General features: G+C 39.4%; 1 protein-coding gene across 3 annotated transcripts in view; it reads right to left on the reverse strand.

Annotated features, from left to right (window-relative positions):
• MACROD2 (mono-ADP ribosylhydrolase 2) overlaps window positions 1-25,629 on the reverse strand; it is a 1,293,068-nt gene that overhangs the window by 75,153 nt on the left and 1,192,286 nt on the right. For 2 of the 3 annotated variants that reach the window (XM_043544021.1, XM_027828001.3), the window contains exons 10-12: window positions 24,742-24,783; window positions 17,967-18,050; window positions 2,019-2,081 (exon numbers count right to left, since the gene is read on the reverse strand). In XM_043544021.1, the coding sequence (XP_043399956.1) occupies window positions 2,019-2,081; window positions 17,967-18,050; window positions 24,742-24,783 (189 nt within the window). The remainder of the gene's footprint in view (window positions 1-2,018; window positions 2,082-17,966; window positions 18,051-24,741; window positions 24,784-25,629) is intronic. The other variant, XM_037896105.2, reaches the window with a different exon arrangement.

Raw genomic sequence — 25,629 nt, forward strand, 5'->3', positions numbered from 1 at the left:
ATAAACTGAGTGTAACAGTTTGTAACAGTGACACGTCATAATGGCATTTCTGAAAGAAACAACACCCAAGCAAGCTAAGTAATAGTTTTAAAAGGTAAGCATTTTCACAATTGCTTCCCATGGGAAAGATGAAATGCAGCTCATTGCAACTGAGTTGTTTCATGAGTTAATAAACACAGGAGATATGCATTTCATCAGAAGATATAGCTAAAATATTTGAATGTGTAGTGGGCCACTCAGGGTATTTTTAGAAGGTAATTTATCTAGGTTGAGCAGAAACCTCTGGAGTTTGGACTGCTTTGAACTACAAGCAAAGCACTATTTTGTAAAGTTAAAAGATGAATACTGAACTAATGGTTCATCAGGCAAAGGTTATGCAGAATTTTCAAAGCACCTACATGCTGGTACTGCAACTCGCTACAACACAAAAGACCCAAAATTCAGTGATCTCACGACTCTTGCCCTTTGGCTCTTTAAGTCTATGAGCACTGCAGAGGTGAAGCTATTAAGTGTAGGAAAGGAAGTGTGGTTGGTGGCTTGCTTTGTTCTAAATCTCTTGTATGATACTGTAGTCTGCAAGGAAGCTGCTTACCCTGGTGGGATAAAAGGAGAGTCCAGAGCTCAGAGGGCTGGATCCAAGGCCCATTGAAGTCAATGGGAGTCTTTCCATTGCCTTCAATAGGCTCTGGATCAGGCCCTTGAAGAACATGAGTTAGTGCACGTGTGTTTTTGTTGTGGTAAGATTAAAGAAAGTAAGAACAGGGAGGAGAGGTGAATGGATGAAACCTGCTAAATTGCGAGCATCCAAGAATGACCTCAGTTTAACAGAGAATGGAATATAACTAGAGTAGAATGCAGAGGAGAACATGGAAAGCCTTTCAGACACAGTGTTTCCTCTACAGGGTGGAGCAAAGGGGGGAAAGAAGTTTATCGCAACACAAATTTCTCTCTTCACAAGGAGCCACAATGCAGTCAACAGACCAGATGACTCAGTAACGTAGGCAGGCTACCTTGCGGCCTCACTCTGCTGCATTTGCTGACTGGCGGTCTCCATCTCCTAGGTAATAATACAAGCTTTCAGAGCTGATTGAAAAGTTCTAAGTAGAGAAGTTTCATGCTACCTGAATTCAGTATGTGTAGGCAACACACTGGTCTAGTATATTAGTTTGCTGGTACCAATCAGACATAGCACAACATTAAAAAAAAATAAGAAAAGCACTTTACTGTGTAGCAGTGGGTTGGAAATCCAAAGGAATAAGGGTATTTATAGTGGCTTTGACTTATCACTTCAGTTATTTTGAAAACTGCTCAATTCTGGTTGTCATTTCTGTTTGCTGGATACATTTGGAACAGAGTACCATTTTATTTTAAAATATCCAATTCATAACTTGTAACATACATTTATAAACACACCATTTGGAAATCTAGTACTTTATGAACTCTGACATTCACTTGCAGGTTTTGATTTTCACATGTAAGCTCTTTCTGTTTGGATGTAAATCTTAATAATCCAATTTTCTGGGATTTGTTAGTCTCTAAGGTGCCACAAGTACTCCTTTTCTTTTTGCGAATACAGACTAACGTGGCTGCTACTCTGAAACCTGGAAAAAAATAGTTATTACAATCTAAAAATACCGTTAAAACCTTGAAAGACCAATTTTAGATCTCTCCCTCATCTCCCCCAACTTATTTTTCTCATTATTCTTTCTTATAGAGTGCTACACTGATGTAAACATGCATGGAAAATTATTTTTTTCGATTTAGCGGATTAGCAAGATATATTCCAATTTAAAGTGGGAATGTGGAGGTAGTAACTTAACAGGAAAGTCTGCATTCCTGCACTGCAACAGATTCATTCATAATGAATGGAGCTGTGGTCTCCAATGGGAGAACTGCACAAGCCCTGGGTTAATCTGGTGAAAACATACAAACATTTTCAGTCAATAGCATTGACTAAGGTTATTGTTCACCAAGGTGGATAAAGCCTGGGAGAATGCTTTAAAGAGCTCAGCACAAACCTGCTTCTTGGCTCTGGCCCTCAGTTTCTTCATTACTTTGCTTCTCTTCTCTGCTTTTATCATCTGTCAAGAAAACCACACAAAATTATTTATGAAGTATCTTTTTATTGGTAACAAGAAGCACTGAAATTAATTGTAAACAATGTAGCATAAACTGTTAATTTATGACAGAGACCTGTGCTAAAGCAGGGAGAGATGTATAGGTAGGGGGGAACTGAAAAATTACAAACATAAATAGTTGCATTTAGGGTTTTCAAACCATCTGGCAGATTAAAGGTTTTATAGCAGAAGGCAGAATTATTCCACAACCCTGGAAACATCTACATATTCCACAAAGTTGTTTTTGCTTATGGAACATCCACAGTGGATGTGCTTATTGGTTGATTATGTTTTACTTGTTTTGTTAAAACATTATTTTTTCCATTTACATTTATATGAGAACTTTGAAGTATCCAAATCTTTTCCAAATCTTACACTTGAGCAACCTATTTTAATCAGTGCTATGGCAGGGTGACTGCAGCTTTAATCAGTACTATGCAGGGTGACCATAACAGGGAGAGAAGTGTCAGAATTTCACTTTCAAATGTAAAGCCTTGAAGAGATTGAATGTGGAGATATTGAAGATACAGAGGATACATTAAAAATGCACAACAAATGATTAAAAGGAATATAAGAGGGAAAATACAAAAGGAAGAATGCAAGGATTTATTGCTCATTTACACTTTTTTGCATTCATATTCATTCTCTAGTGACCTTCTGGCATCAGTTTTTTCTCCCCCCTCCCAGCTCCTTACTGAAGACAGGTGCCAAACAATGAATTACCACAGGGAAAGGTATACAACAGGGAGAGGCCAGGGACAGAGCACCAAGCTCTCTCAGCCTTATGAGTGAACTGATTCGAAAAGAACCAGGCAGTCTGTATTTTCAAAATAGAGAACCCTGTTTTAGACTTGTAATAATCATAAAGACTGCAGTGTAACATACTGCATCAGATGTCGCCAGAGTAGTTATTCTGACCGAGTCAACAACTAGTTATCACATTTAATGAGGAATTGTAGAAACTTGTTTATGAGTGTACAAATAAATAGAAAAGTAATTAATTTCCAGATTGTGGAAAAAGCCTCATAATGATAAACATGAATCCCGCTGTCTCATCCTGCTGTGATCAGATCTCCTACTTGATTTTCACTTTTATAACTTATATACCCTATTGCTCTAGCGCTTCCCATCTTGGGCACCTTACTTTCTCTTAATACATGGGAGTCTGCTGCAGAGAACAATGGTAGCAAAAATGCATCTTGACTGATGGAATTAAACACAAAAAACCCTAAAGAGAATGTATTTTTCATAAGTAAATACCATGCAACTTATAACAGCACACTTGATTTAGCTACCATCCATTCAGACATTTTGTTTTCCTAGTCCTTTGGCAGGTATTACATCTTAGAATCCAGTAGGTGGAACTAGTGTAGAAGTATTTTCTTTCTAAGCCATAACTCACAGAGTTACACTCTTAGCCGATCAGATTAACATGTGTTTTACACAGCTTCTGAGACATTGTGGAGCCACATTCGCAACTGGTGTAAATCGATGTAGCTGCACTGACCTCTGTGGCACTACACTGATTTATATCAGCTGAGAAACTAACCAAACCATTAGTTGTTTTGTAACTTTTCATACTGATGTTAACTGGTCTAAATGGACAGCTAGTTCGCTAGTGGCCTTCATCCTGTAAAAGTTCTTAGTCCACTGGTGGGCTTCGGCCTGTAAAATCACATTACATGGTTGACCACAAGTATTTGATAACACCAGCATTTTATTTATCATCCAGCTACAAAATGGGGAGCAGACACAAAATGGGAAGTTAACCACACTAGAATTGAAACTTTTTTTTTTAAATATGGATTTTGGGACTTTGCAAGGCTTGCAGCAAACAGCTAATACGTTTGGGGAGAAGCTTTTGCTTAGCATGAGAGAGTTTTCAGGGAGATAAAGTTGTTTAGTGCAGGCGCCGTGGCATGAGACCATATATTCAAGGTCTGTGGTAAAACAATATTGAAATGGTCACTAGTAAACTCTGAACAAGAGCACTGTGTAGCTCCAAAGCTTGTCTCTTTCACCAATAGAAGTTAGTCCAATAAAAAATATTACTTCACCTATCTTGTCTCTCTGGGACCAGTGCAGCTACAACAACAGAAAAATCTGTACAATGATCATTTGCAGGTAATTACCAGTAATGTCTACATGGGAATACTGGAGTACTACTAACTAAGCAAAAAAACAAAACTGTAAATGATTTCAATTTGTGACTGTTCGTTTCCTAAATGTGTACTGCATCATGCTTAGTTTTGCACAGTACTTTACACTCAGAAAAAGCAGGTCAGGCTGTAATTGTAACCACTGTGATATTTATTACTGAAAACTATTTCTGTAACTAAATTACTGATGAACGGACAACACTTCCAGCCAACATTTGTTTCTACGTTCAGTAAAAGCAAGTCAAGTATCAATATGGCTATTATTCATTTTGCTAAAATCAGATTTTTTTAATCTTATTTGTTTCCATGTTATTCAGTTCCTTATGAATGCAAATTCTGAGTACATTCATATTAAAAAAGAAAGTTTTAAAATAATCTCAGCCTGACTCATCAGTATGTTACTCCAGTTTTAAACTGGTGTAACTCTAGTTGATTTCACTGGAGATATACTGGCTTAAAACTGGAGTAATGTAGATATAAATAAGGTCCTAAACATTAAATTCTTAGGTTTCAGAGTAGCAGCCGTGTTAGTCTGTATCCACAAAAAGAAAAGGAATACTTGTGGCACCTTAGAGACTAACAAATTTATTTGAGCATGAGCTTTCGTGAGCTACAGCTCACTTCATCGGATGCACTCGGATGCATTCAGTGGAAAATACAGTGGGGAGATTTATTTATTTTCCACTGAATGCATCCGAATGCATCCGATGAAGTGAGCTGTAGCTCACGAAAGCTTATGCTCAAATAAACTGGTTAGTCTCTAAGGTGCCACAAGTACTCCTTTTCTTTTTAAGAGTGAATAAGTGTTTCTAAGCTAAATGACATACAAACTTGGAGGGCCAGATTCTCTCTTATTGCCGAGCTCTGTTTGGCATGGAGAGAGTGGAGTAAATGGATGCTCAGATGCACTTTCTGTTTTAGCTCTCTCTCTCTCTTACTGGTTTGGTGTGTTTGTAACTTTGCTAACTGTGTTAATAAAACTATTACAAATACAGAAGGTTTTTTCCTAAGTGGAAGTGTTGCAACTGTGCATGTCAGGGCTCCCAACTGAACTTTACTTTTAAAAATACTGGGCCTGCTCTTGGACAAGAATCTACTGAACCTCAGAGTGTTAAATGGGAATTTTGAAGTAATCAGCATAATCAATACACAATCAATAGATCAGGCAACAGCATGTAGCTACATGTTGCAGTGAAAGGGAGGCTGCATCTATGCTTGTTACTTTGGTTTTTAGCTACAGGTGAAGTGAAAGGCTCCAACAGTGGGGAAAGTGTCAAGGAATTTCCTGCTGCTGGAGCCTTTCCCCACTGCCTCCCCTCTGCCAGAGCCTTTCCCCACTGCCAGAGCCTTTCACTATGGCAGAGTGTGATGGGGCGTCTGCTCTGCATTGACCCTGACAGGGTTAAAACCCAGCCTTGAGGGCTGCAAGGAAACAGCCAATTAGGACAGTGGCTGCAGCCAATTAGGGTGGCGGCTGGACCAGCCAATTAGGGCCCAGCTGGCCCATATAAAAGGAAGCTGCAGGCCAGAGCAAGTCAGTCTGCTGCAGGAAGCCCAAGCAAGGAAACGGGTCTCCTAGAGGCTTGCAGACAGGGCCAGTGCAAGGACATTTTGTGCCCTAGGTGAAACTTCCACCTTCCGCCCCCCACCCCTTTGCATATCGGTTCATTGAGGGGCAAATCCCAACAAGCCTTTATAACTCTAACTGCACCTGTTACCTCTTGATTATTAAAAAGATATTTCTTAATGATCAGTAATGAATACAATCATACAGTACAAGGGCAGAGGGGATACTTTATTATTGGGTTATAAATATTTTTCTCTTATAATATAAATCATACATGCTGCTAAGAAGGAAGGTCTTGTGTGTGAGTCACATGCCTGGGAGCGAGCAGATCCATATTCTATTCCCAGCTTTTCCTCGGAATTCCTGCAACACACAAATTCTTCTCCCTTGCAAGGCAACTCAGAGGAACACCTAGAAGAGCTAGCTCTTAAACAGACATATCCTTGGGCCAACATGACACCCATATGCCGCATTTTCAATGGAATAGGCACATTGCCTCCCAAGAACTCCAGCAAACAGGGATAGGGCGTGTGCATGGTACACCATCCCTAGAGGACATGCTACTATATTTGCAACCAATGTGTAGAAAGGTGTAAGGAGAACATGACCAAGTCTGCAGCCCAGCACCTTTCAAGGGAATCTGTGCACCCAGGGTACCCAGAGTGAGTCCCTGAAGCAGGACTACTTGCAATCATGTCCTATGTGTCCTAGGATGCAGGACAACACTAATCTGTCAGTTTATGATTCAAGAGCACTTCAGATGCCATTGCATCTACTAACTGATGATTAGACAATACGGCACTGAAGCACTTGCATAACTTCAACCATGTGAGCAGTCCTGCTATGTTTAAAGTTACTCACATGCTTCAGTGCATGTAGCACGGGGGCTGGAGAAATGCTGCTACTCTGGATGGAGTTATGTATTACAATTCCTACGGCGCTGTGTTTTAAAAATATTAATATTAAAGATTTATATTGCCAGAGGCTTCAACTAAGTTGGGGCCCCATTGTGCTAGGAACTAAACTGATATATAGTAAATGATAGTCCCCAAGTGTTTACAGTCTAAAGACATGATATAACAGGTGCATAGGCAAACAACTGGGCAGGTTGTCAGTGGTGTATATGGCTGTGGGATGTTTCTTTTAGAATGAAATCCAAATTAATATATAAAGTCACTTGGAATAGCCTACCAAGAATCAAGTTTGTAGTTGACAAATCCCACTCAGTTAATTGTTCATCTAACTTTCATGAAAATCTAGGCTCTGTATCTCTTAGATAAAAAATGTATTTCTCTTTCCCCATCCTCTGGAAACCTAACTACTTGGTGGCTTAGCTGATATGAGTTCATTGTTTGACTTTCAAAATATGCTGTGCAAATATTTGAGTAACAGGACTTCAAAAGGCAGAAAAGGGCAAAATAAAAAAAAGGTTGTTTTTCCATACTCAACTTTCAAAATCATTTTCTTTCTTTGTGAATTTTTCACAATATTAAAGTTAGTACAACAAGAATTTTTTTAAGATGTGATGGTCCAAGTATAAACAAACTCACTTTGTATAAACACATTAAAATGCTTTATATTTACTCCTCAGCCATGTAATTTCTCTTTTTTTATCCGAAATCTGAAGAATATTCCCATCTTGCATGATAAGCTATAATCTAGGGCTTCTTCTGAATTCTGTACCATTGTTCTGGAATGTAACCAAGATTTTCAATGGTGAACACAGAATCTGCTTCTCAAACATAAAACACAAAAGGCCAAAAATGCAGTGTGATGGGATATCAAGTTATTGAAGAACCCTAAATATGCATTTATGCGCCGGCCCCCGTGCACCCCCCGGCTACCCTCGCCACACTCCAGGGCACAGGGCAGCCTTCTCCGGGCGGGGCAGCGTGGCTCACACTTGTGGGAGCCGCGGGGCGCATGGGGGCCGCTGCCCACATGCATCCACTGCAGGAGCAGCCTGGGCAGGAGGGGTGGGGGGTGCAGCTGCTCCCCTCTAGAAGTGCCGCCACCTTTGCAGGGCTGCTGCCCCCCTCTGTGCCACGCCGGCTCCTCCATGGCTGGGACTCGCCTCCCCCGCAAGCTGACGCTCTGGCTCTCTGAAAGGCGGCTTCTCCCTGCCAAGCCAGGGCACCACTTTTTGACTCTCCCATAAGCCATCCCTATGACACTATTAATGATAAATATATATTTTTCTTTGGATTCCCTCTGAGATATCTGCCATCCTTCTCTTTCCATTACAGCAGCAGTTGGCAATTGTATTTCCTTTATGTGACAACTTTCCTCAGAATATCTGCTACTCAATTACCAGCATAATGGAAAAGTAATCTGTCACTCAATCCAAAAATGACAGAAAGTGGAGTGTGACATTTTGTGTTATTTTAGGCCAGTAAATGTAAATGGTTTTGGGCCACGTCAAAAGACAAATAGGAACATCTGTTTCTTTCCCCACAGAATGGCAGGCAGTCAAAAAAACAGGAATACATGAGTTACAGTAGCATAATATGGACAAAATAAGCACACCAGTCTCTAAAGTATAGACTTTTGGCAATCTATTTTTGCTTTCCCTTGCCAAACTGGCTACTGATTGATAGGCACTTACTCTTGTCTCATTTGTTTCTTTGATGACAGTAAGGAAATTCCAAAGAGGACACACACCTTCATTTTATATCGAGAAGTAAGCAGATTAACCAATGATTAATAAGCAGGAAAAGTAAGAAACAATAACAAACTAAAATGAGAAAATATGAAAATCTGCAAGGGTTTGTCCACTTTGTGCTAGAGAGAGGTATCTAGTATGGAGGGTCATATGCCAGCTGTAATAGCATCCCCAAAATGAAGCAGCTGATACAATAATAAGCAGAAAGTCATGAGAGAGAGAGGGATGAAACAAGAACTCTAAGAAAAACCAGGAGATAATCTCACAACTGGAGCATGAGAGAGATTTTAGCATTTTCCATTTTCTCTGTAATTGCTCTCTGGAGAATGGATTGCTGTACAATTGACTGTTCTAGTTCAAACAGGAATTAATTCAGGGAAGTCCTCTGGTCTGTGTTATGCTGGAGGTCAGACTAGATGATCACAATGGTCCATTCTGACTTCAAAAATCTATGAATCTAAGGGGGGTCAGAATCTAACCATAAAACATCAGCAAATGGCTGAAATGTTTTTTTCCAGGGAAATACAGAATATTAAAGAGCCAAAACTATACCACATTTTTGAGTGAAAGAGCTAAATTCTGGTTAACCAGTGAAACTGGCATTAATTCCACCCTCCAAATAGGACAATACATGCCCTGCAAAAGCACATATTTTGGCAGCAAACAGCCTGAGAATTGCTGGTTCTACACACTCTGTTCCTTCTTAGGGCTGGTCTTCACTACAGGGAGATTGATGCTGTTGCAGGGGCTGATTTAGTGGGTCTAGTGAAGACCTGCTAAATCAAATGCAGGGTGCTTTCCGGTCGACCCTGGTACTCCAGCTCCCTGAGAAGATTAATGTAAGTCGAACAGAGAGCACCTTCCGTCGACGCAGCTCAGTGAAGACACCAGGGTAAGTCAACCTAAGCTATGACCTGAATAACGTAGCTGGAGTAGCATAACTTAGGTCGACTTATCCTGATAGTGAAGACAAGCCCTCGGAGTAGAAATAGAGTAGACACCATTGCAATCCTTTGGGAAGTCATTCCAGTGGTTAATCACCCTTACTGTTAAATGGCACATGAAGGGCCATTGCCACAGGGTCATATCTTGCTTTTAATAGTCACATATGTGTCCACGTGGACCACATGTATGAACTCTGGGTCAAACCATATGATGCCCCTCTACAACTCCTGTCATGGAAGCCCTGGACGTGCTCTCTCTCTGGGTTTCCAGCCAGAAATGGCATGGCCATCTTCTAATCAGTGCTCTGGTAGTAACTGGCCCTTGTTTGGTTGGAGATGTATATGCAAGGTAACCCAGGATTTGGTCCATAAGGAAAAACAGGATTATTAACCTTTATATTATTATTTATTTTATTTTCTGTTAAAAAGGTCCACCTGGGATAATGAAGGGGAATAAACTCAAGGGTAAATTAAAAACATAGTCCCCACTCCTGCAGTCATTTATACCTATGCTTAATTCCCTATTGACGTCAGTGGGACTATTTACATGCAACAAGGTATGCATAAATGTTTGGATCAAAATCAGCACCTCAGACAACATTTCATTTCACAGTATCTCAGTGGCAAAAAGATATCAAAATTACAACAAAAACCACACACACCCCCATTATTACAAAGCTACAAACGCATTAAAATGAAATCATTAGGGTGGTGGCCTAAGGTTACTGAACATTTTCAATCTGCATTTTAATTTCTTTAATTAAATTATGATTTAGGTCAATTTTAATCACCACTGGTGTATAACCCTATGGGGTAAACTTTAACAGGGGTTAGGAAAGAATTAGCTCCAGTTATTGTTTAAGGCAGTTATGAGACTTATTCCCTGCTCACTGTTCTAACAATTTACCTCAGTGCAGAGCCAGAATTTAACATGTTGGTATCAGTTTGCCATGCCTGCTAAGTGCTGGCTAGGAGCACCTTGTTCCTTTTTCATTTGCCTGTAGCATTTTAGTCAGCAAACGTAAGGTGCTGTGGGGAAGGAGAAAATAGTGTAGTGCAGGAAGGTTATCTCAAAGGTAAAAATAGCAATTATAATGTAATGTACTTTAAATATTCAAAGCACTAAGCAAACATTAAGGGACTGATTGAAGGCCACTGAAGTCATTGGGAGGTTTCCTACTGACCTCAATAGGCTTTGGATCAGGCCTTGAGTAACTGAGCCTCACAATAGCCTTGTGAGATAACTAAGGGTTAGGTCTGGTAGGATGATTCACTAGACAAGGCTGAAGGTTGGAACTCAGGAGATGTGATTTGTGAGGTCTATTCTTAGCTGACCATATTTCCCTACGCTGAATATGGGACACCGGGTAAAATGACTCGTATTCAGGCGAGTTCAATGGCAATCAATCAGAACTACGCAGCACAAACATTCAAATTAACATCAAGTTGACTGAGCCCCTGTTAAAAAGGAATACTGCATAGTTGGATTCTTTTTATTTATCTTCAAGGCTTTAGGGCTCACATGGGGAGAGGTGACACACATCCCCTCAGCACCTCACATTTTCCTCAGCTGGATGATGGAAATAATAATACAAACCTTTGTCAAAGCACTTAAAATCTAAAATAGTGCTGTGCACGTGTTGTTAGGGTCACCTCACTTTCACACATGGAGGAACTAAGCAAAAAATAAAAAAAGTTCAAGTGACTCGATCAAGAGCAAACAGGAAAGCAATGGCAGAGTTGGAAACAGAACTCAAGCAACCTTGATTCTGAACACTGCGCCTATCCTTCTAGGTAATGCTGTCTCTGATTGATTGGTTGATGGGTAGGCAGAGATAATTCAATTCAAAACCAGTCAGGATTGTTTCTTCAGGATCAGTGGTTTTGCGTTTACTGTATTGATTGATCTATTAATCATGTGTATGTAACACAATGTATTTTTGCGATGAAATAGTTAATACATCGTTAACGATGTCCTGCTATTAAGCAGAACACAGCGTGTGTGGTTTTTTCTCAGAACCACAGCCAAATAAAGCCTCCAGTAACATATTATGATTGCTCACACACAGCATATGCAATTATGTGGGTGCAGAGGTGTAACAGGAAGAAGAGAAGTTCAAAGAAAGCAATGTATGAGATTAGATATGTTGAAAACAACATAACCTGCTTAATTAAACACACACACACAGAGCCACACCTCGTTCACTAAATGTACATATTACTAATCTGTTGTGTTAAAATTTCATAAGCAGTGGGGCCAGTGCTGCCACTCTGTACTGCCCTGAGTTTGAATAATCAGAGTGGTTTATTGTTCACATAACGGATAGAAATGTGAAATTATTTCCTTGACAGATGAGTACCCTGGAGGTAACTTGGCATGTCACTGTATATAATTCTTCTCTGACAACATTACATGAGTCACTTTAGTGACTTAGTACTTTGCAACGTATACCATCTCAATAGTGGGAAAATCTACTGAAAAATTATTCATAGTGAAAACAGCACTCTCAGCTGTTTACCTGATAACAGGTGTATAAAAAACCCAAGAGGGTTCTCAGAGAGACATCGGAGGAATGATCAGGCCTAGCAACATAGATTAAAATGGGATGTATTTTCAAAGCTGTATTAGTCTTTACATTGTAACACTGTGGGATGCAGCAATTTAATGAAATACTAGCAGCCACCGAAACACAAAGAATCTTTCAAGAAGTGTTCACTTTAGAAGTAGAAAAAAAAAGACGCTGTCAATATTTTTTGCCAGCCAAATGGAAACAGATCATCTGATTTCCTCAGTGCTGTAATCAGTCAAAACAGATGGCAGACTTCAAAATAAAAATGAAGTAACAAGCCCCCAATCAGAGAAGAAAGGGGTTAACAACATCTCCTTAAACATAACTATTCCACATTAAGGAGAAATGTTTCGCGGTCCCTTCCAGTCCTATGATTCTCTGATTTTCTGCTTTGTATCCCCAAAATAACTTCTTCTATGATATCTTTTCTTAGTTTAAAATATTCTTTTTGAGGATACATGCAACACACTGCATTTAACATTTTTAATATATCATGTCTGTAGTTCAGGTTTGTCGCTGAACATCATTGTCCTGTGGGGTATGACAGAGAGATACTAATTACCACTTTTCTACTCAAAGGGCAAAACAATTATTCGCTATACATTTTCAGGACACCCTGAAACTTAGACAGAAGGGGAATATGAGAGACTAGTTAACATTGGGTCCATGTTTTAAGGAGGAGGGAAACTGCCAACTGAGTGTAGAATTGGAAACACATCCTTAAATGTCTTAACAGCATTAATGATTACCCATGTCTCCCTACTGGAGAATGGTAAGTACCAATAGTTGCTAGATGGACTTTAAGGCCAAGATTCAGCAAAGCCCTTAAGCCTCCATTACTTCCAGGGACTTAAGCATGTCCTGTTGAATAGGAATGGGATTACTCACATCTTTAAAGTTAAGCATGTGCTTGAGTGCTTTGCTGAGTCAGGGACCAGGAGAGGAAAAATAAATCAGACTTCATCTCTAACCAGATACAGTTCTACCAGATACTAGGAATAAGGCAAATGTGAGTCGTTACTCCCTAACTGAGAGACCACTGACTCTAGATGTGGGTGTAATAAATGTTCTCCTGATGGAGATACAAGTTTTGTCTCTGGAAAAATCTCTTTCTAGAAAAACATGATCTATTTGCCAGATCTCCTGAGCCAAAAGAGCTATCAAAATTAGATGCACTTCAACTCTCAACTTCCTGTACACGCAAAGCAAAAGAGAACACACAGGTGACACATACACTTGGCTCTGTCTGAATGAGGCAAGAACTTCCATCCATCAGTGAGCCAAGGTCCCTGCCCACTTTTGAACAATATTTCAGACATATGATGTTAGACTTGAAAGCTAAGATGTCTATAGTCAGATTACCTCATCAGGCAAAGGAACTCTCCTCAACCTAGTGTTTTGACTACGATTTGAGTACATCTTTACCCTTGTGACTTGGATCATCCATCAAACAGTTTTCCTTGTCAGCCAGGTGTAGAGAAAACAGAAAGAATGTATCCAAGATGCACAATTCCCACAGACAAGCTGTCTCCTTACATGGGGTTTAGGCTTCAAATTATCGTCTCTTGATGCTAACAGTTTGCCCATCTATCAAACAGTATCTAATCTTTAGTTTTTGATAAAGATTATGGAATAGGCTGCAGCAGGACAACTCTCAGAGCTCCCGTATGCCTTCAAATCCTCTGTGTAATCAGGATTCTGACCTGGGTAAGGCACCAAATTGGCTCTTCTTGCACGGCTTAATTATCTACTCCTGGTAATGGAGAAAGATCAGGTGTTCATGATGATACCATTAGATCTATCAGTTGTCTTTGATATTATGAGATCACGGTCATACAGCTGAGGTCCTTGGTGGGAGTGAATGAGGCTGCTCTTCAGTGGTTTGGCTCTGTTTTTGCCTAGAGATTCCCGATGGAACTGATGAGCAACAGCTCTTCCTCCTTGCCATACCAGAAGCATCTATTATTTTGTCCTTATTACTCAGTGTACATAAGTCCAATAGAAGAGCTAGAGAGGAGACAAAGGGGAGTTCTTGGTTTTGCTGTGTGGAAAAGAGAGTGATGGGAGTAACGTGTGCTGACTTGTCATACGTATGTTTCATGTGCTGTTGTTTTACCTAAGTATTTTTATATTGTGTTTTTAATGGAGGCAAAGAGTACCTATAGCTTTGGATAGGCATATCTTTAAAATTTAGTTAATTCCAAAAAAATAAATAAAGCAAAAAGACTCCCATGTCTTTTGGGGCATTTTGATTTTCATTGTGTTGGCTGTCTACAATGTCACTTTAAAAATATCTTACATTTATCAAGCCACCAAGATAGGAAATACCACTTTTTGTAGTGGCAAACCTGTTTTTCATACTTCAATTTTTTTAGACTGCCAATCTCTCAGTGTATTTGAGTGATGGTAAAGTAAAAATTACAACAGGCTGATTTTACCCCTCACTGCAATTGTAAAAAAAAAAAAGATATTTTTATATATATAAAATATAAACAGGACATTTGCAAATGCAATAGGTGAAATACTCCAGGGAGTTCAAGAATAAAGAGTGCCCCGTCTATTCCTGCACTCCCAAATAAAGTTCTACACTACATTATAACACATACACAATGTAATAAATGGCTGATAGAAAAATCTGCTGTGCAGTTCACACTTGCTTCTCTCTCAATGGTTCAAATACATAAAACAATACTTTTACTACCATAAAAAGAGAGACCATTAATACTTTAGAGGTTCAGTATAAAATTACTTTCATTAGCATGCCAAGTGTATATTTTAGCTTACTAGAAAAGACACTCCCTACAAACAGCCATTTATTTGACATTCCTTCATTGCAGAGGGGGTAACGATACAGGAATCAATTTCCCATGACCTTCTGGAGAGATTTTAGATGTACTGAAAAGGTACTACTACATTATCTCAAACCAGTGAAGCAGCTGGGCACAGTGTAGAAAAATATTACTGAGCTCAGTGGATTAGTATTACAGGTTGCCATCTGGGGATATGCATTCAGGGTAGAGTCAGTAGGCTGTTAAAAGAGAAAACATTGGCCTCGCTACATATTCCCACCTTTATTTTAAATGGACACTGTTAGTACAGTACAAAATCCTACAGAACTTGAAATTTACAGAGACTCTTCTTGTGGTTTCTGTAGTTCATTATTATTATTATTATTGGTGATGCCAGCTTGGGGAAAATAATATTTCCCTCTAATGAGTGTGCAGTATATAAACAGAGCTATGCATATGCACAATCCTGGATCATGCCACATATTCACAGCTTTGTTCATCTGCAAGGCTTGCCATAAGATTTCTTTTAATTAATTAGAAACAACATTCTAGGTAGTAATTAGATCATTAGTTTATGGCTAAACTCTGTTCTCAGACAAATGTGTGCAAATCCTAGTTACTTAAATTGAAAGGGCTCACAGGGTGTTACATTACAATCTGGCCACTTTGCAAGTTTTTAGGAATTCAGTATCGGGGGCCTAAACTATTTGACATCTCTTTTAAACTGAGGCAAAGGTAATTCTACAGAAACCTGATCCAGAGTGTCTCTCTCTCTCTCTCTCTCTCTCTCGCTCTGCCCTTCCCCCTCTGTGGATGCTTTAATTACTTTTTTCCATCACAAGGACTCTTGAGTATAAATTTAGACTTTCAGCCCTTATGCATTACAACCTGATTTCTGCCTAAGGAAAAGAGAATTCCATCACCAAATAGATTAAATTTTGCAGCAGTGATTACGTGTTACAGGCCTCAATTCTGCATCAGCAAAAGCCACGGAACAGCATCAAATTCAAGTAGTTCAGATATTCTACAGTTCCAGGGTAATATAATCATTCTCCTGCCATGCTATTTACTTCACTCTTTCAATGCATTTATTTGTGTTCCACAAAGTGAACTGTAGGTCATGAAGAAACATTGACAAGAATAGTAAAACTGGAAGGTCTCATCTGGTACAGCACAAAAGCAGTTAAAGGAATATTAACATCTCTCTTTCCAATGAAAGGGAAAAACAGGGGTTTACAACATCCAACTTCTTCTTTATTTTTATGCTAAGTTCTAGTCACTTCCCAAGCAAAAACATACCGTAATATATATTATTGTTTAGCCTCATTAGGGAAAATAACATCAAGCTTCAATTCTCTATGATCTTCCAAAGCAGTCAGCCTGTATCCAAATGGATGCATTTATTTTGGCATCGTGAAGGTTCTCTCCTCTAGACATGAAATTGCTACTGCATTTTTAGGTGGCCTCAGTACATTATTATATGGTTAATGAGAAAGAAGGCCAGTTAGGAAAAGATTTCTTGGACCCCTCCACACCTCCAAGGTGATGACAACCATTGCTTTAAGTACTTGCCACTAACAACCATGTCAGGATGTCAGTGACAGCATGTTACTGGTAGTTACTTAAAGTGAAGGATGTTATCTTTCTGGGCTTTATGATTCATCCTTTAGGAGCAGTTCTCAGAGCACTAAGTCGGAGTGATGAAGATCATGTAGTAATTGGGTTAGGTGGAGAGTGAAACATGTCATCTTGGGAATGTTGGGTCAAAGGGATCCTGTGATAAGAAACTATAATGGAAATAAAGGATTAAGGCTTCCCATATTAATTATCTCACCATGAGGGCACTCAGTAACAAGTAAACATTCTTCTGACGAGCACATCCCAAAACAACATGGGAATCTGCAATATGAAAATCGATTACATTATAAATCTTTGAATCTTTACGGCACGAAGGTCTTCAGTGGGAAAGCTCTGTGAATGAGATGTCAGTCCATCTAAAATTATTGCACTTTGATCCAATGTTAGAATGGCATCACTTCAGGACCATAGACTGTGGTACCTCTGCTCACATGGACTAACTTCCCCCTACAGGCTACAGTTCAGGAACACAATCCTGCTCAAGAAAGCACAGAAGAGTTTAACTCTAAGCACATGCTTAAGTGCTTCCCTGAATAGGGATGGACTTAAGCACTTACATAAGGGCTTTTCTGAACTGTGGCTTTATCTGCATGATCAATGTGTAAATATATATATATACTAAATTCTCTTCCAAAAAGGAAAAGGAAATATTTTGATAGATAGTGCACTTATCTGAACAGTTAACCCAACAGAACTGCGATGGGGTATACAAACCCTACACTGGGACGGAAGGGGTTAAAGGACAGTACTGGATCCAGATAGCTCCACCCCTCCAACCCTGGAGAGCATGCTCCAACTGGAGACAGGGTTGAAAAGAGAGCGACACGGTTCAGAAGGCTGGAGAGGATACAGACCTACCCGGAAGGCTCTTGCCAACTGGGACTAGAGACGCCTCCCTGAAATACCAGGACTGTAAGCTGAGCCTGGCTGGGGCTGACGGACTGGTTTCCTTTTCCTCCTCCCCCCGCCCCCATCTGGGACCAGAAGCAAAGAGAAGCCATGGTAGGAAGTGAGCCAGGGATTGTAACTCAGTGGGAACCCCACTCCCCAGAGGTCTAACGCTGCCAACTTTCCTAGGGATCAGGATCAGAGCCTGGTGGAGTGGGCGGGCCTGGGATCCCCTACCACTGCCCCACGACTGAGTGCATGCTAACCACTAGGCTTCGCAGCCCATGGAGGACCCTATTACAAGGACAATGTATATTACTTTTGGCATCATCAGTTACACAATGTCAGAGCATATCACAAGTATAGACAACCATAATTTCCCATATTACCGGAACAGTAACAAGTAGAGTATTACGTGAAAACAGCATTTTTAATTTTGAATCTACATTGACATAAAACACACCTGTATTAGAACTGCATTCCCGTGACCTAGAGCCAAAATTATATTAGCAAGGAAAAAAACCACACATGCATAGCCCATATAGATAGTAGGGATATTTTAAAATGAAAGTACTGTGTACTGCATAATTTAAAAATGAAGATCAATGAATAAGAACTTTAATACCACCTACCCTCATCATCATCCTTTAGGTTCTCAGATTTCTTTGCTTTGCACTTCAAGGGAGATGGTGACTGGCCTTTTTGTTCCAATCCCTCTGCAAGCACAAAATATATTATTTTTGAGTATACTATTTTATTAAATATTAATAGGCAGGCTATTTTAGCAATTATTTTATCTCAGCATTCCTTTCAAAGCAGAATGCCTACACTTGCATTTTGAAGATTCAGCATTGCCTCATGTGTTGTATTTGGGGCCATAATAGGTGTGTTTGGGTTCAAAGGGAACTTTAGCTGACGTTGATAGCTCAACCTTGCATCAAGCTCATATTTATTTAAATGATTCCTGCCTTCGCACTCTCCCGCTCTTCAGATTTATAACATTTAATAATATTTTAATCTGTAGTTGTTTCTAAGCAACATGCATCATATGGCTATGGACTAGTGGAGGAACATGTTCAAGAAGACTGATTTCTGTTAGCAGCCCAGTTTTGCATTCATTGCCAAAATCCACTAACAAAGGAATATTGACCTAAAAATTGGCAGTATGGATGTGAGGCAGAGGTAAAAGCTTGATATCAAGTTTGAAGTTAATTGGGAGAGGGTTCCTTCAAATAAGATTGTTCAGAGTTGAAGAAGTCTTCCAATTTTTTTCTTCCCACTTCCATAATACAACAGCAAGAAGGGAAGAGATTAAATTTGGTTTGCTGGACTCACTTATAGTAGTTGAGAGCTAGCATGCAGAGGACTTAAAATTAGTTGATTAAGCTTCAAAAATTATGAAGACTTGATATAACAACAGCTTAGGATATGTCTAGCACTGGAATAAAAGACACGTGGCACGGCTGTGACTGGCCTGGATCAGCTGTCTTGGGCTTGGAGAACTTGGGCTCGCAGGGCTGTAAAATTGGTGTGTAGATGTTCACGCTCCAGCTGAATCCCGAATGTCTACACAGCAATGTTATAGCCCTACAAGCCTGAGCCCTGCAAGCCAGAATCAGCTGAGCTGGGCCATCCACATGTGTTTAATTGCTGTGTAGACGTATCCAGAATGGCTTGTCATGTCTGATGACCTTAATATAGTGCACCAAGTGACTGCTGGAGACCGGGTCAGACTTTTAAGAGTACTCAGCACCCATAAATGACAGGTTTCAGAGTAACAGCCGTGTCAGTCTGTATTCGCAAAAAGAAAAGGAGGACTTGTGGCACCTTAGAGACTAACCAATTTATTTAGTCTCTAAGGTGCCACAAGTCCTCCTTTTCTTTTCACCCATAAATGGTGCTGGATTGTCTTAAGAGTTCAGCTCCCATTTATGTACCTAAATGAAATGACTAGATTTTCAAAAAGGGCTCAGCGCTCAGCAGCTCATGTTGTTCTCCAGAGGTGCTGAGCCCTTTTGGAAATCTGGCCATTTCATTTAGGTGCCTAATGGGAGCTGTTGAGTGCTGATTTCTATTGAAAATCTGGCCCCTACGCTGTTGCTTTTTTTTTTAAAAAAAGAAGTTTTGAGTTCTTTTCCTTGCAGAGATAGACACAAAAGTGTAAACTGATTGTTAGTGAGGCTTGTCAATAGAAAAAAGGAGACTTTTTAGAAACTAGTAATACACATGCACTCTCAGCCTAATTTCACCTTACCAGTAGTGTAGCTCTATGTGAATAAATGCATCAAGCCTCTCCATCTCACTGTACTAACTTATAGGATGGGGGTCCTATCTTTGGAAGCAGTGACTCTGAAAAGATTTGAGGGGCATGGTGGATAATCAGCTGAACATGAGCTCCCAGGGAGGTGTTGTGGCCAAAAGGGCTGATGAGATCCTGGGATGCATAAACAAGGGAACCTTGAGTAGGAGTAGAGAGGTTATTTTCCCTCTATATTTGGCACTGGTGCAACCACTGCTGGAATATTGTGTCCAGTTCTGGTGCCCACAATTTAAGGATGTTGATAAATTGGAGAGAGTTCAGAGTCTGCTAGTGACAGACTCTAGAAGCTCAATCTGTTTAGCCACATGCAGCATGGAAGTCAGAGAACAAACCTCCAAACTGTAAGCAGCCAGGTTGTGGGGGAAAGCTTGCACTTCTCTACCCATTAGTCAGGATTTGTGATTTGCTACCCCTAAGTAGTAGCCAGGATTTGGCTGGGTGTTTACTGTCCCACTTGGCCCTCACCAAGCCCTTGGCCTCACCAAGAAGCCAGGGGAGGGGGAGAAATCTCTCCACCTGCTTAGCTGGGACATTGTTCTTTCTGCAGCATACCATACTTAAATGTAGCAATAAGACTCACCAAATTCTGAGTCAGACTGTAAGTTACAGGCAGTAGAAGCCCATAGTACTTGGAAACATTCTAAAATGAAGACCTGTATTAAATACAGTTTTAGGGAATTAACACTAATAGTTGATTCAACAAAACCTCAAATTGGTGATTGTTTCTATATCTTCACATTATAGGGGACTCTTGTATTAATCAATTTACTGAAATATGAAAACACCCCCAGATTTGCTTGGTCTCAGGAACTGGACCTTTCCTTTCTAAAGGTTAACCACTTGACAGAAGACTGTGTTACATGCCAGCAGATGTGATCAACTGCATTGGAAATTTTAATACTAGATTTTGAAAAGAAGATATGAAATTAAGATGCGTGGAGCGCTAAAATCAATTTCTCTCTTCCCTGGCTGGTGGACATGCAAACTCAACCACAGGGAATAAATATCAGGGATTAAAACAACTCAGCTATTCAACATAGAGTCAGTCAGAAGCAATGGCCATGTTCAACACATGTTGTTAGTACGAAGGATAGAAGCTGTCAGACTTTAAAGATTGATTGCTGCCCCCTCTGCCATTCTTTAAAAGAAATTGAGTATTTATAATGAACTATATTGATGCAGGGCCTGTCTGGCTCTAATGCCCTCATATGATAGCTGCTCTTTTCCCTTTTTGGCTTGGCAATGCTTCACTTTGGGAGACCAAATCAATATGAATATTTCAAACACCATTCTCCCCTCTGAAGATGAAGTTATCATCTAATCGATCTGTGAGGCTTCCTCTAGTCTCAAAAATCAAATGCCAATCAAGTTTTAGTGTTAAGTATCCATGTATAACATGGCTTGGTCTTCCTAGAGTCTCTGAATACATCAGAAAATATATCTAATGTCTTAATTGACTGCACTAAGATGGGGGTGGGGGGATGACGGTGCTTGCATTGGGAGAAGTTAGAACAGTTACTATTGCCAACGGAACAATGTTTCTCCATTCCTGAAAGAATCTTAAAATGCTCACAAAAAGAATGTGGAGGAACCATCTCAGGAGAATGCGATTTCAAACACAATTTCATTGCTTTCTAGCAGATGAGTAGATTTTCCCTCACTCCAAAGACAGAAAGGGATTTTTGTAAGCTTCAAAAATGTGTATTTGTGTATGGCCAAGAAATAAATCTTAACCCTTTCAGTTCTGCAGAGACATACATGTATCATGAACAGAGCTGGCAAGAATGGCAAAAAACAGTGCTTACAACCATTTATTCGAGTTTTGAATGGCTGTTCAATTTAACCACTTTTGTACCCTTTATTATTTGTGAGCATTCATGCAAAATGGTATTTACTCACAATATATTTGGGGAATGGCTATTCTCCATGGGTCAAACCCACAAGGCCAATGTGCCACGTAAAGGAGGCCATTCCAAGCTCCCAAAACATTCATAAATCCTGCTCAGTGACAAGTGCCTGACATTTTCCTCTCAGTCAGAGAAAAAGCTCCCCTCTAAGATGAAGTGCCCTGACATACGCACAAGTATATATCTTATGTGCAATCTGGTAGTTGATGTTCATGTGGGCTAGTTTACAGAAAGGTTTCAAAGCGAGTGTGTGTGGGGAATATTGGGTCTACCATCTTGGGTAGGGAAGGTTTCTGATGCTGGGTGGGACTAGGCAGGTTGCACCCTTGGTGGAGAGATGGGATAATTGGTAGGACACTTACTTTGGGTATGTAACAGAAGGGTTGACAGGAAACATGGCAGGCAAGGGGCTTATCACTGGGATAAGATCCAATTGCTTTGGTAGCTAGAGCAGGGGTGTGGTTAGGTTGGGTAGATTTTCACAGCTGAAGGAGAGCAGGACACTTATAATTAGTGACAGGTCTAAAGAGGTTTTGAAAATTGAACAATGGGGGAGGCTTGTTTGTGTGTTTTTGATCCCTCCCTAATACTAAGGAAATTAACTTTGGTTATGGGGAACAAACCTTACAGTGTTGGAATATGTATTTACAAAACTATGCTTCCCATAATAGCACATGGCTGCATAATTTGCATATGCCATCATTGAGCATAACTGTGGTAGCATAAGAGGTATTTTTGCCTTTTTATATGTCTGAAAACATAAGTGTACAAAAACCAGGTAATCCAAAAGTGAAGATTTACAATAATGTTTCATTAATGTGGTATAAAATGTTCAGCCTTATGGCACTGCAGTATTAAATCACATAAGTTAAAGATGGACAAAATCGATCTGATCATTTAGTCTTTCCCTCTGCCAGTGCAAGATATAATTCTCAGATAAAGGACATATCAGATACTGAACTACAAAAATCTGTAGCTGCCCTTTTGACTCAGCCATTCTAACAGCAGACTGTATGAAATATGATAACATCAGAGCACTTTGAGTTGAACATAACAGTATGCTAACAGCTATTACAAGAGGCTGCATCCTGAAAAATAAACCGATCATCTAAAAAATACTAATTAAATGCCATTAGAGGACTGGTTTTGAGTGTTTCCTTTAAGAATAGGTTATTTTTAAAATAAAAATATTGTTTCCTAAGGTACTGGAGATACTCTTGTCCAGTGTCATAACTCACAGTAATGCTCATCAGTGCCAGTTACGCTTCATATAGTGTTATCAGCAGGTATCACTGGAGATCATCTGAGACACATGCAATCAAAACATCCCCCTGTTTACTTAAAAAAAAAATTATGAAGAACAGAGTTTCTAAATGTAATAAGATATGCACACTCCTGAGTGATGGAGACATAAGACAGAGAATACACTCTCCGCATGTTCATCTCCCCATAAACTACACATTTGGCCATCTGCTATTCCTTACTTATGGCCGAGTCCAGCAGCTGCTCCAAAGGCCTGATCTGGTGTCCATTGAAGTCAGTGAACATATTCCCACCGACTTCAGCTGACACTAGATCAGGCCCTAAGTGAGGATCTGAATTTTTTCTACCAGCTTTAGCAACTGTGTTTAATTAGAACTGAGTCTCCAGATTGAAAGAGCCCACATGAGATCGCCTGCTATTGCACACTCCAGGAATCCCAGAAGTTTTTAAGGCTGAAACATTAGAGAAACAACCTAAAGATGAGCTTTTGAGTACAGATTATATCTGAATGGCTCAGCAGTTCGGGATCATCAATATTGGCTTCAGCTACTGATTCTGTCTGCAGGAGTCATGACCTCATGAAGTCAAGTGGAATGAAAAATGATTATTCATTAACAACTGAAAGTGGCAAATAGCAGTTGCAACCTTATTTAAACACAGATTAATCAACTTTCCCCACAAAGCATTTAAGAGCAGACACTCTTCAGCCTGGTGACTAAATTACCATAAACAGAGCTCTCCCCTTAACGCAGAAGTCATCTGTTTATGACATTTATGCAAATGTCCCTTACTAATATTAAGTTCTTACATTAATGGGTCAAAATGGCATCGCTCTCTACTGCTAAAGGATATATGAAGGATACTAAACTTTGGCCACACAAGTATTAATAGCGCATCCAACATCTAATTCTCTAAATATAACTCAGTGATGGGGCATGAAGCAACATAAGGTACTGAATATGTGGTACCCCATCGCCACCCTGTGCTTGAAATCCACACAGGAGCAGATATGCCACAAAATGTACCACTCAAATGACCTAAATCTGTGGTGATTTGCAGTGTAACCCATGTGGTAACTTCATTTAATTTAATGGAGTTACAAAGGAAGCAAGACAAAAGAACTAATACTAAGTCTTATTCTTGCTATAAAGTGGAAACTTTATTTTTAATTTCTACTATTAAATACTTTAAAAATTCAATTTAATTTATATATGAAAGAATCCAAAAAAATTCTAAACAATATAGCTAATAAAAATACATATGTATTGGTTCCAATAAAAAGTGAAATTGGAGATATCACAGTTTTTTGGAAAGGTTAGAATAGAAAATAATCACGGTATCAAAAATACAACAGTACGATACCTGTCAGCAAGTGCTGAATTTTTAGTGGCCACTGTGTGCTTTTGCATGTGTATATTTTGTACACCAAACACAATACCATACATATTAGTATTTATAAAAGCTCCATCCAATGCAGTAGGCAGAGAACAGTAATTATTCATACATGTAGTAAACTCAGAAGGCCAAAATATCATAAATGTCCTGCCAACTCAGAAGTATCACACACACACAGACACAGACACACACACACAAACAGAGTAGTCAATGACTACACACACACACACGTGCACGAACACAGAGAATCAGTGATTGCAAATGTGCAAATGCAAGTCCCCAAGGGTTGCTCTGCATTCACACCTTAGTAAAATAACTAAACTGTGGAACCATAATTAATTCCCATTCGTGTTCAAACTAGTTGTTAATAAGAAACATAATTACAAACCAGTGGGCTACAATGGATGACAACTATAGTACCTAGTAAGAAGGTTCACCATGGTCATGTGATTAATTTTAAGATGTTTCTCAAACTGTTTTATAATGTGCAGAAGTATGTTTTTGACAAACATTTTCACACACCTGTATCCTCACTTATCTCACTCTCCTCTTCATTATCATCATCTGTCAAAAAAATGAAATAAAATGATTATGAAAAAAAGAGAAGCATTTGAAAATAATGTTGCATGCTTCAAATTGCTTTTATTTTCATTTGTTTCCTGCTGTCCAAAGTTTTACGTTTAGATTTAGAAAAAATACTAGTAACGTAGATTACTGATATCTAGATATCAAAATTCAGGGAGGAATAATTCTGCCTTGACTTACACACAGTGAAACCACATTGTAATCTATTTCATTGTTTTTCATTTCTAAGGGTGAAATTAATCTAATTTTACTTGTCAAGCTCAGGAGTCTTTGTTTTTCTTGAAACAGCTGGTAACATTAACACTAAAATTGGTTGGAAGTTTTGTTTTTTGGAGGAAAATACATATGAGAGTGAAAAAAAATGTTTGCCTAAATTTTCCAGAGAAAATGTAGACTTTAAATCTCAAAACTGAACGTTTTGGGGTTTCAGACAAAAAGTGTTTCATTTTCAGCTGAAAACTTTTCAATTTGGGGTGTTTCAATTTAAACCTTAAAATTCCCAAGATGGCACCCATGGTTACTGAAAGGTCTCAGCAAAATGCTTAGAAAACACCCAGTAAAGCAAGAGTTACTTAGTCACTAATTTCCCAATAACACGTTCTTTCCCATGAGAGCATTTGCAGTAAAATCAATGTGAGAATCATTGAATCTGGAAGGGAACTCAAGGGGTCATCTAGTCCATCCCCATTTGCTGAGGGGGGATTAAGCACACCTAGATCATCCCTGATAATGTTTCTTTAACCTATTCTTAAACACTTTCAATGAAAGAGATTCCACAGTCTCCCTAGGCTACCTGAATAGATCAAATTAATCTCAGCCGTCACA

This window comes from Chelonia mydas, chromosome 3 (genome assembly GCF_015237465.2).
Source record: "Chelonia mydas isolate rCheMyd1 chromosome 3, rCheMyd1.pri.v2, whole genome shotgun sequence".
Lineage (NCBI taxonomy): Eukaryota > Metazoa > Chordata > Testudines > Cheloniidae > Chelonia > Chelonia mydas.